The sequence below is a fragment of the Python bivittatus genome, unplaced genomic scaffold (assembly GCF_059951505.1).
Source record: "Python bivittatus isolate LINGU-HERP-01145 unplaced genomic scaffold, Pbiv_v1 ctg000330_np1212, whole genome shotgun sequence".
NCBI classification, from domain to species: Eukaryota; Metazoa; Chordata; class Lepidosauria; order Squamata; family Pythonidae; genus Python; species Python bivittatus.
Window position 1 is genome coordinate 48,623,165 of NW_028277058.1, and position 12,328 is coordinate 48,635,492.

The window sequence follows — 12,328 nt, forward strand, 5'->3', positions numbered from 1 at the left end:
CATCAGGACTTATCCGGAGAACTGTCTCATATTTCAACATCCTCCCTTCTGTCATCCAAGCAGCCGCCTGCTGACTAAGCACACTTAAGATCTGATGGGGTGAATGGACAATCACGGGGCTCCCAAAAGTGAGTTTTTTCCCTTCTGTCACTAGTACAGCAGCGGCAGCCACTGCCTGCACACAAGTCGGCCATCCCCTCACCACCGGTTCTAGGGCTTTGCTCAGGAAGGCCACTGGTTGATATTTCCCAGCCCGTCTCTGAGTCAGCACTCCAATGGCAGTTCCCCCATGGGCTGTAACGTATAGGTGAAAGGGGGGGCCAAGTTCGGTAGAGCCGGGGCCGTCACCAGGCTCCTTCGTAATTCCCCCACTTCTCTGTGTCCCTGTCTGTCCATTCTACCCTGTCAGATGATCCTTTCAACTTCTCATACAGAAACTGAGCCTTGCTCATGTACTCATCTATCCATAGCCTGCAATATCCTACTAGACCCAGAAACCGCCGCACCTCTGTTTTAGTATGAGGGGGCTTCAACTGCATTATCCCCTGTATGGGAGAAGGATCAATCAACTTCTCGCCCTTCCGGAGTACATGTCCTAAATACTTGACCTCCCTTTCCACAAATTGGACCTTCCCTTTTGACACCTTCAATCCTTCTTCAGCCAACCAGTTCAATAAAGCCACTGAGTCTTCTCTCACCTTTACTTCCTTCTCTCCAGACACCAACAAATCATCCACATACTGCAGCACCCGAGAACCCCCAGGGGCCCGGAACCCCTGGAGTTTCTCTTCCAATGCCTGTCCAAACAAGAGGGGGCTCTCGGTGTACCTCTGGGGCAGCACCGTCCATCTCAGTTGTTGCTTCAGCCCGCGCCTCCCATCCCGGGACAGCGGGTATTGGGCTTGCCGCAAACCCGTCACCCCTGGTTTCAAGGGGATGCTAATTGGGGCTATGCGAAACCGCCCCGCCCCCTTCTCCTGCCCATACCTCAGGGTTCACAACCTCCACGTCCGCCTCCCGCAACAAACACATCCTTTCTGCCTGTTCCACATTCCACAACTCCACTCCTAGACTACCCATGAGATCCCTTCCCAGCAAGTTCACTCTCGCCTGTGGGATCAGTAACACATCTGCAGTTACCTCCTTCCCATTCCACTCCAGTCTCACTTCCTCCAGTACGTCTGCCTTGACCAGAGAGCCTCCCACCCCCATCACCGATACCGATGCGCCCCGGGATTTCGCAATCCCTGGGATGTTCGAGAGGCTCTGGTGTCCACGAGGAACTGCCGTTCCTCGCCAGTGGGACCCACCGTGATGTTTACCAAGGGTTCCCCGTGGGTCCCGGTTGGGGAACCATGACCCCCTAGTCGTACAGGGGGAAACTCCTCTCATGTTCTCCCGATGTTCAGCATTATTGGGATCCCAATTTGGGTCTGCCAGAGGGAATTTAGTATCTGCGGCCAGGGCATTTGGGACATTTGCATTCCTTTGCTCCCAAGCCCCGAGCGCAGCTCGCCAAATCTGGCCCCTCTCTTCTGGCGTATAGAGGTGGGCTAAAATGTAATTCAGTTCCCCCAGGAGTATTCCACCGGGCCGAGAAAAGTTCCAATTGTTCGGCGGCGGTATGGGCGTTCTCTTGCATACGAGGGAGGGTCCTTTTTAATTCCCTCAACTCACTGGGTTTGATGGGAATCGTTACGTAACTGGTGACGGCCACCCCCTGTGCGTTCGTTCCGTTCGGGACTTCCCGGACGGGGAAGGCACTGGCCGACCTTAGAATAAAGGGCAAGTTCTGAATGTCTTGGTTCAGCTGGTCCAGCTCTTTCCGCAGCCCGGGATAGGGTGGGGGCGCCGGAGGGGGAGCGATAGGAAGAGGAGGAGGAGGAGGAGGTAGCGGCCCCCATTGAGGTCTAGTCAGCCAGAGGTCCTCCTCATCCTCCTGTTCTTTTTGGACAAAAATTTTGGCTAACTTGGGTCGAGGCCCCTCCCAATGAACATGGAACCAGACTTCCACATAGGGTTCCTGTGTTAACATTTTATGCTCCACAATGTAGTTTTTTAGTTGGGTCACCCAGTAATTACTGGGGATTCCAATGGTAGGGGAATTCGGGGTCCACTAGTGGATATTTTCGCCATTCTTTAGTGCACAAAGTTATCATGGTCGGTTTTTCCAGACCCCTGGTGAATGGACACAACCAGGGTGTCTCCCACTGTTGCAACAATTGTCCTAATGGAGAATCCATGGGGATTCCCCCTACTGCATTTTTCCCACTGGCCCCTGGCCTTACACTCTTACTCTGCGCCTTACCCATCCTTCCTGACTACGTTTCCCACCTTACAGAAGGTCCCGGACTCTTCTGTCCCCTTGCGGCGTCCAACGCCTCGTAACCACGCTAATCTCCCCGAGATTATGGGTAGGCTGTACTCACCAGACCTCCCGGAGGTCTCCTCGTCGGCCGACTTCCTCTTTACTTCTGTCTGACTGGCGATTGGAGTCCCGTCCTGGACCCGACTCCGGGAAAACGGGAGACACCTCAACGGGGTGTTACGGCCGATTACTCACCGGTTCCCCACAGTCCGGTCCACGTCGAGGACTCCTGCCTGGCTCGCCAATTTTGTCAGAAAACGACAGACACGGGTTCGGTTATCCAGTAGACAGAAGTTTTTATTGGGCACGTTTGCAAAGGTGGGTCCCTCCCGCAGCAATGGAGGAACCCCGAAGCAAGGTCTGACAGGTTTTTATACCCCCTATCTGTCCTCCCCCTCCTGCGAGGGCTTGGCTCACAATCTCACCTTTTTTACTGCCCCGGAGCGCCGCTAATTAACCGCAAAACCGCAGACATTCCACTTTCCGAATCCAATCAGCGCAATACACATTCCAATCCCCACTTGACCCGACAGCCGCCCCCTGCCGTTTCTCTCCACTCTGGAGCGAACGTGCCTCTTGCCTGCAGTCTTTCCTCCCTCCTGCCGCCCCTCTCCACTCTGGTGCGAGTGTGCCTTCTGCCCATCCTCCCTCCTGCCACCCCCCCAAGGCTGCCCCATGGTGCACAGCGCTCTCCCCTAGCAAACATGGTTCGTTTGAGGCCCTCACTTCTCCCTGCCTTCTCACAAAATCATAGAACGTATAAGCCTTCCAGAACAAAAGCTGTTTCTCAGAGGTTGTTTGGCATAAACGAGGCCAAATCTGTCTCTATGTATTAGGTTAAGTGCAGAGGAAAGATCTGCAAGGCAAAATTTTCTTTCTTTTCTTTACATTTCATTGCTTATTTACAGCAAAGTGAGTGTCTTGTTACAGATGTAGGTCCCACACCTTCACCGAAACCTAAATCTGTTCTTCTTTTGTTCTCTGTTATTTTATAGAGGACCAACTTCTTGATTTAAAAAATGGGAATCTAACTTAATTGGTATGATCATAATGTGCTAATGATCATACCAACTGGAGGATGCAAAAGGCAACTATCTTAATCTAGGGCAAATGATTTCTCCAGTATTGTTTACTCTGGCAATGGCTTTTTCAGGTCACAGCAGAGATATTGCCTGTTATCTGCTCTTTTATCTAGAAATGGCGGGGATATTTTGCATTCAGACAACATAATTAACAGACTGGTTAAAAACCTAGTGGCTGCATTCACACAGCATGCTAAAATGGGTTAGCTTTAACTGAGTTATGATTATGCCAGCCCTTCAAGATAGACCAGACTAGGAAATCAGAGTTGCGAATTTTATTATTTATTATACTACTTTTATTATTAGGTTACAGTAGCAGAATCTTCCAAGTCTGAATGCGCTTTGCCCCTCCCTCCCTTTATCTCTGTGAGAATCAGGGAACATCATGTCTGAGACGCTTTCTCAAATTACATTTCTGTCCTGGACTCAGATTTCATTTATCTGACCATTGCCTTGGTTGGGCTCTTCCTCCTGTTCCTCAAGATTGTTCCTACTGCTCATTACATATGATGATGACGATGATGACGATGATGATGATGACGATTTTAAATTTATTATGGTTACCCACTCCAGTAAACTCTCTGATCACTCCAAAATGTTGCTTTTTTAATATACGAGACCAATACTACTATTTTCAGAGTTTGTTCCTCTCCGTTTTCATAGATTACCCCCATGGTATCACCTTAGTGATTCCAGTTTCAGGCTCAGAGAAGAAACAGGTGCTACATTTCTGTGCCCTGAATGCTGAAGAAATGCAGAAATTTGTGGAAGACCTCAAAGAATCAATAGCAGAGGTGATGGAGCTAGAACAGATTCGAATTGAATGTAAGACTCCCAGCGTGTTCCAGACTCCATGCAGTCATTCTGTCTGTATGTACATATGTCTGTGTCTTGTGTATTTTTATGTCTGTCACTGGCAGGGATGCCATTTCAGTTTTAAAAAATGGGCCGGTGCGGGGGGGGAGGGGGGGACATTTCCAGGAAGGCATAAAGGTCAATGTTTTAAATTATATTCATTCAGTTGCAGAGATAAATGGTTTGAGAATATTCACTGTAATTTTTTTAAGCCTGCCTCTCTCTCTCTCTCTCTCTCTCTCTTCTTACTAAATATAGGAATATAGGAACATTATTATCTGGGGTGATCTCTTTTTTCCCCCACTTTAAACAAAAAAGTTAATATGGGCTACTGAGTTCACTTTGGTCTAAGCTATTATTTGTTTGAACTGTGGTTTAAACACAGTGCTAAGCTGTAAAACATCATTTATGAATCTCAGTGGTTGAATTCAAACACCATGTTCAACCAGAGTCAATCCTTGTTATGATCTAGTGTGAAATGCAGGCACATTTAATGTGTAGAATCATTGAGTTTGCCAGAGATATGTTTCTATCAATAATCACACATGGCCCCAATAAAAAATTACACTTTTGGTTTTAGAAATGGTAAGATGGGTGGGAAACCTCTATTATGTATACTGGATTAGTTCATGGGAGTTTGGTATGCTGATACAGTAAGATCAAGGACTTATGTATATCAGAAAAATTGGCATCATTTTTGGAATGCTATATGCATTATGTGCTCTCAGTGTGACTGCTAATTAATTGCTTGGCTGCACAATCCTGCAAGTTCCTCTTATGCATTAACACTGAATAGTGCTTCTCACACACATAAAAAAATGTTCATTCCCCATATACTGTTCCATCCATCCAGTTAAAGAGCTCTCTAGATATGGCTACAGTTATTCAAAATTCATCATAGAAATAGGTATTTGCACATTCAGAGAGGTAGAGCTTCTGGGTTTGTCATTCCATGCTTTTCTGCTCAATGAGCACACATCAGAACAAAGGGAAAAAATGTACAGTATGTGGTTGCCTTGATTGTGGGCACTTTACACAATCTACTCAATTTGTGATTCCTTAGCCTAAAATCTGGATAATTTTCCTAGAATTCTTGATATTTGTCAAAGCACAAGTGGAAGCAGGCCTAAATTTTGTACAGTATCCGTGTGTGTGTGTGTGTGTGCGCGTGTGCACGCGTGCATGCACTCAGGTTGTATATTTTCTAACTTCCCCAACTGGGTGCTTTCTCACTGTGGTAGACTATAGCTGTCATCATACTTAGCCAATGTGTCTGATAGCACCTTTTCCAAAAAGCACATTTTAATAAAAGGCATAAGCTTTCATGAGATGCAGCTCATTTCAGCAGATGCACAGAGTGGCTAGGCTGATGTAGAATTTAGAAAGGAGGGGAAGATAGGTTGGTTATGCAGATACATGTTATAAATACTTTGTCAATTAACAATTCTAATGTGTTAAAAACCTATTGTGTTTATTGAGACCTTCTGGGATGGCCTGAAACCCTTTGCTGTATGTGAGTCCAACAATATTTCCCCAATGGTGCTGTTAAAGTTTCTTTTTTTTTTCCCAAAATGGCTAGTTTGAGTTCTGCAATAGATCGTCCTGGGAGGTTGAAATGCTGTGATATTACTTTGGCCTTGTCTTGAGTCCTGATGTCAAACTTGCATCCATTAATTCTTTGGCACAAAGTTTGTTCTGTTTGTCTGAGATATATAGAATCCAGAGGAGCAATGTTGGGAGATGATGGTATATATCACATTGGAGGAAGAGCATGTGAAGACACCTCTAATCTTATATGTGAAGTTTTGGGAGGTCTGTGTAGTGCTGTTGAAGTGAATATGGGGCCAAAGTAGATATCTGGGGACTAACATCTGGTTCCCATGTTAATAATATTTTCCTATTGTTTCTGGATGCTGGTGAGGTTGGGTGGTTTGTATGCAAGCATGGGCTTGCCACACAGTGCCTGAGAAAACTGTCCAGTATTGGTTGTACATTATTAATAATGTAGTTTATTAATAATGTGTTTGAGTGACTTGAGCTATGAGCTATAGGTGACAACCACTGGAGTTCTGTTTTGTTTTTGTGGTCTATCATTTAATAGATCTTCTCTGGGAATTGAACTGGTTCTGTCGATTTGTCTGTTGATCTAGCTGGGTGGGTAATTCAGTCTGTTGAATGCCTGGCTTAATTCCATTGGTTGAGCCCCTCTGCCAAGTGAATCAGAACAAATGCATTTACAGCATATAGTCTAGCTATAGATGATAGATTTTGTAGTGTGTTTTGGGTGGAAGCTGGAAACATTTAGGTATGCATGGGGATCTATAGGTTTCCTGATATTTATATGTCCATTCTGTGTTGTTACCGGGACATCAAGAAAATGGACTTGTTCTGCAAATAGATTAAGGCTAAAGCCGATGGTGGGATGTTGAGGTTTTGACAGAATTTGATGAGCAATTCTTTTCCATGGGTCCAGATAATGAAAAATGTTATCAGTGAATCTCAAGTAAAAGAGGGGTTTCAGGAGGTAAGAATTGAGGAAGCATTGTTCTAGGTTGGCCGTGAAGAAGTTGGCATATTGTGTAGCCATGTGAGTGCCCATGCTGTGGTATTGATCTGCAAGTATATGTTGTTGCCAAAGTTAAGTAGTCATGGGTGAGGACTAGGTCATACAGTTGGGGGATAAGGATGTGCTTATAATCTGCCTCTCATGTGTCTTGCACCTGCGTAACCACCTTGGCATTTTCCCATCTTTTTTCTATCTTACTTCATCTCAATTTAAATCCTACATCAGCTTAGCCACTCTGTGCATCATGTACACATGAAGTGAGCTGCAGCTCATGAAAGCTCATGCCCTTTAATAAAATGTGTAAGTCAGAAAAGGTGTTACCAGATGCGTCCTGACTGTTTGCCACCATAGGCTAACATGACTCTCCTTCTACAATATCTAGCCAATATGATTGCTCTTTTTCCTTGTCACTTCCCCCTATTTTTTATTGCTGTTTTCTTTCATTTTCATCTCTCTTTCTCTCTCTCTTCATTATATATCTATATCTTCCCCCTTTCCCCCCATCCCCATGTCTTCTTAGGGGAGCTGGAGAAACAGCATGGGGCAAAGAATCTTTCTTTAAAGACCAATGGGGCTCAGATGGAAATGCAGTTCAAGCAAGGATCTCCAGCAGGTTAGAGTTTTCTGGGTTCTTCATTTCTAGAATAACAGTCAGTCCTTGTAAGCTCACCTCATAGCAACAAGTAAGATAATAGAACAAGGACAAAGCATCTCTGAGCAATAATTCAACAGATCTTATCCTTAAAATGTCCCCGAGCTGAAGTCATTTCAAAATAATTGTGTTTCTCAAAGAACCAGTTCCAAAACACACCAACATACCATTCCCCCACAACTGGGGGATTTTCAAGATCAGACTTAAAAGCTTATCATCTCACCTTTTGGTTACCTTTTCATCTGAATAACCCCAAAGCTGTGGTCCTCATGCTGATTTATATGACAGAATTGAATTAACAGCCTGCAGAAGCTCATTCTGTGAGATATCCAGACATACACAAGTCTACATCTGATTTCATAATACTGACATTCCCCAAACTAGGTCATCCCTGAGAGGGGAAGAAGCAAAGGGGATAAACCTTATATTAAACTAGGTGGACTGGTTTGTGGCAAACCATAAGACCTTTTGCCAGTCTGGAAGTGTTGCCATATATACAATAAATTATAAAACTAGGTAGGATATATGAAGACATCTATTTTAGGCTAAAATAATGAAGTTTTTTAAAGTAGATAGATTCAGTGATCATTCAAAACTGCCTTTTTGGAAGGGTAGATTAGGGAATCTATACCAACTTTACCAAACTACAGTTGGAGAAGAAGACCTGAAAGTTAAGTTAGTATATACCCAATTGATCTACATTGTGGATAAGCCAGCACTTAACGTATTTTTATTTTTTTTCTCTCAAAATTATATTTTCAGTTCCAGGAAGCAGTTCTCCATTAAATATTTGACTAGGAGAGAAAGGAGTACATATATGATCAGGACTAAGTGAACCAATATTGGTTAAAATGTTGGACTGAAAGTGGACCTTCCACCTCCTAACTTGGAAGCTCACAGAGTGACTTTGGGCTAGTTACTAACTCTTAGCTCAACATATCTCACAGGGTTACTGTACAAATGGGGCCTATCCCCAGGAAGAAAGTTTGGGTATGAACTCCAAATAAATAAATAAGCAAACAGTGCTAGGTAGGAGACGACTGTATCATGCATTTGATTTAGATTGATTTGACACAGCAAATGGCTAATGGTGAATTATTTTATTGTTGTATTTTTGCTGTGAGGAAAAGAGGAATGAACTTGTGGGGTTTTCTGCCTGGGGTGCCAAAATACTTGGATTTGTCTTGACTATGAGATACATTGATTGGAGGTGGGGAGGCAGGAAAGCTTAGCCACCCCAAAGTCTTAGTCTGGCCCAATGTAGAATACCAACAGTTGTCCCAGCTCCTGGCAGGAAGAGTAGGTTTCACCCCTGAAAGAAGATTCTCTTATATTTTCAAAGGCAAAAAAGATTTAGCAGCGAAGGGCCCAGAGAATACAGTGGAGGTAAGTAGAATGCGCAGCAGTGGAGGTAAGTAATTCTCCTTCAGTTCAGCCCTTCTTACATTCTCTGTTGTTTCTTTTCTCAGGTTTTAATCAATGCCTCCCCAGCCAGACTGACAATTTTACCAATTTCCAGAGATACAATAAAAAGTTACTGCTAGGACGGGTAATACAACTTTCGAATCCAGATTAAACTTCAAAGCATTTTTTTCAAGCCGTTTCTCTAATTGTTAACACATCCTTCATGGAGCCAGCGGCCGAACTCTGGAAACTAACCTGCTCCTTCCTCATCCCCACCCAGCACCCTTTCAGGAGAAATCAGAGACAGAGCTGAGATGAACTCCCCTGGCAGGTCACTATCCTTGCAGAATCTCCCCAATCCTCACTGCTCACCTGATCTTTCCCTCATAGCTCTTCTGCCTGAGACACTGGCGCCGCACTGGTGGCAGGTTGGGCAGGATTCACCGGGATGCTAAGTGTGTTGGAAGATTAGGTCAAATGTTTCCCAACTGGGAGGGGTTGTTGGGGGAAATGGTATTGTTTTTCCTTATTTGGGAAACAGGTCTCCACAGTAAGAGTCCTTCTGAGGATCCCATCACCAGGAAAGCTCTCCTAAGTCTCTTTCATCCAGCAGGCATCTCCATCTCTCAGGAGGTGCCACAAGGGCAGGGAATGCATTTCTCCACCAGTATTAATTTCCTTCCCCAACCTCCATTTCTGGGCTGATACCAAACTCAATCACCTGAATTACTGTGTTTGGGCCTTATTGTCCAAGTCATGCCCTTCAGCTTTCTCTTCAGTAGCCTTTGAGAAATTAGTTCCCCTGAGTGTGCTTGTTGCTCAGGCCATACTCCTCACAAAATGCTTCATAAAAACTAACTTGCTGCTAGTGCCCTGCAGGAATAGGCATGTCCATTTTGAGTCAAAATAGTTCTTCATGGAGAGATCTTCACTTCAGGATCCCAAGGAAGCAATTCATAAGGCTTTATCCTGGTTGGAATTCCAGAATTAGGCAGATAGGCCCCAGATCTGCCACCAATCCTCCACAAAAGGGACCTTATTCTCCAACTCCTTGTTGACCCTTCCTCTCCCGAGTTTACTAGGTAGCTGTGCTTCTCTGAAATTCTTTCTTTTAACTTTTATTTATAGGCCCAATAGATTCTTTCCATAGGGAACTTCAGAGAAGTCCATCTTAGTTCCTGTTTTCAGACTGAACTTGAGTAACTCTTTGGGGTTTCTCATTGAAGATACTTCAAGCCTTCTTCCTTCCCTTCCCTCCTCAGCAGAAACAAGCATCTCCATTTTCTCTGAGATTTACCTGATCTGCTGCCATTTCATCAGATTTCTTTTCTTTTCTTTTAAATCATCGTACAAACTGGATGGATACTTTTTTTTCTTTTCCTTTTTGGGGCAGATTTAAAAACCATTTCCTTTCACTTGCCAACCATTGAGTGGATCAGAGCGAGCTGCAAGTTTGCTGAAAGATGTCAGATTTCTGCTTGGTTTTTTTCCCCCTTCCCTTTTTTATTTTCTCCTTCTGTAAACAGACTAGTGGGTCATGTGTGCCACGTTCCTGCTCAGAAAGACAGGAGCTGGGATGAGCTCAAGTCTTTCCTTGAGTGTCAGCAAATCTCATTTTTCTCCCCCCACAAAGATGTACAACCTCAATTATTCTTACTTCTTTCTGCCTTGTTAGCCCATGGACTGCAAGATGATGTGAGAGTTTCTGGGCACTAGAGCACAGCTTATCTGAAAAGATGCCTGTATTAAGCAGAAATTGGAAAAGCTTTATCCCCAGTTGCCTTTTTTCCAAGCAAAAGACAAATAGGGGCACCCAAAAAAAAAAAAAATCTAAGTGAACAAAACTCGGAATAACAAGATGGCTTTTATTAGCATGAGAGGCAGTGGGCTCACGCCTTCAGCTTATATTACGTCAAGTTAAATTTTTTTCTCCCACTTGCTCTGGGTGCTGCTTCTACTTGCATTTACTCCATCTGGATGGTTGAGGTTGTGCTGTCTGTGGATATAGCATCGCTGCCTTTGCTATAATGGGGCTTTAGGAGGAAGTCTGGGGAGGGCTGTGTCTGTGGAAGGGGGAAAGGAGAGTCAAAGGAAGGGGTGGGGTGGGAGACTTTGGAGCAATGCTTAAGCTGGGCTGTGGCTTTTGGAGAAAAACCTGGATGCACAGTGGGTGAAGGGCAGCCTGCAGAAGCAGCTGGGAAGAAGTCTTGTAACGTTTAATGCTTCTCTGACTGTTTCTAAACTAGGTGTCAATTCACAACAGGCTTCAAACGTACCAGCACAACTCTATCCCGGGGCTCGAGAGTGGAATGGAGCCCAGCACACATCCTAATGTGCCACGGGAAAGGCTGGAGACAGCATTGGCACCCTCTTACCCTGCCTCAGCAGGGACCCTTGTACAGTGTCAGCAGATTGTCAAAGTTATAGTCTTGGACAAGCCGTGCCTCGCTCGAATGGAGCCGGCCCTCAACCAGACTTTGACACGCTACGTGTCCTCTGATTCCTGCAGCTCTACCCCCTTGCACTGTCGAGGCAGTGGGTTCCAAGGGACCCCTGTGAAAATCATTCATCAACCCCCACTTCCACCTCCACCACCGCCCTACAACCACCCGCACCAGACTTGTCCCCCCAGTTCTTTGCTTCACAGACGCAGATATTCCAGCGGCTCACGCAGTCTAGTGTAGCAGCTCTACCAGCAGTAGCCAAACAGCACAGACCTACCCTGGGACCCTTTTCTGTCTTCAGAAAATATGTAGTTTCTAATTTATTTTTTAGTACAAGGAGAGAGAGTGTGAAGGAGGAGGAGGAGGAGGAGGAGGAGGAGGAGGAGGAGGAGAGGAAGAAGAAGAAGAAGAAGAAGAAGAAGAAGAAGAAGAAGAAGAAGAAGAAGAAGAAGAAGAAGAAGAAGAAGAAGAAGAAGAAGAAGAAGAAGAAGGAGTACAGACTGTGATGAACACACACAAAATCCTTATTTCCTTATTATCTCTCCTAAACTAATTCTATTTTGGAGGACGCCTATGTAGAAACTGAGAGCTTCAGATGATTTTTCCTTTCTCACCTGTTCCCCATTCTGCTTCAAACACACACCTTTTCTTGTCCTCTATGCACCCCATCCTACTTCTGAGAGCTTTATTGCCTTCCTCTTTCTTATGCTTTCAGTTGCCCTCTGGTCTCCCACTCCTTACCTTTTCTGATAGTCCCTTTTCTCACCAGTACTGAATTTCATACGTTTCTGACCAAAACAGACTTATCTATCGGGGGTGGTGGCATTGACTTTCATAGCCCATTTTGTTGAGGTTGAAGAACTGTAGCTGCTGTTATCAACGCTGTTACCACATCACCGCAGCTTGCTAAGTTGGAGCTGAAAATGCGTGCCATTCACCGTGCTTTCTTCTTCCCAC

At 44.8% G+C, this 12,328-nt stretch overlaps 1 protein-coding gene across 3 annotated transcripts in view; it reads left to right on the plus strand.

Annotated features, from left to right (window-relative positions):
- Window positions 1–11,611, plus strand: part of IQSEC3 (IQ motif and Sec7 domain ArfGEF 3) — a 187,865-nt gene extending 176,254 nt beyond the window's left edge. Inside the window, exons 11-14 of one of the 3 annotated variants that reach the window (XM_088141557.1) lie at window positions 4,114–4,320; window positions 7,392–7,484; window positions 8,866–8,909; window positions 11,174–11,611. In XM_088141557.1, the coding sequence (XP_087997683.1) occupies window positions 4,114–4,320; window positions 7,392–7,484; window positions 8,866–8,909; window positions 11,174–11,611 (782 nt within the window). Of the gene's footprint in view, window positions 1–4,113; window positions 4,321–7,391; window positions 7,485–8,865; window positions 8,910–8,992; window positions 9,068–11,173 lie in introns of those variants that run through there. The other 2 variants (XM_088141558.1, XM_088141560.1) reach the window with 2 other exon arrangements.
- The last annotated feature ends 717 nt before the right edge of the window (window positions 11,612–12,328 follow it).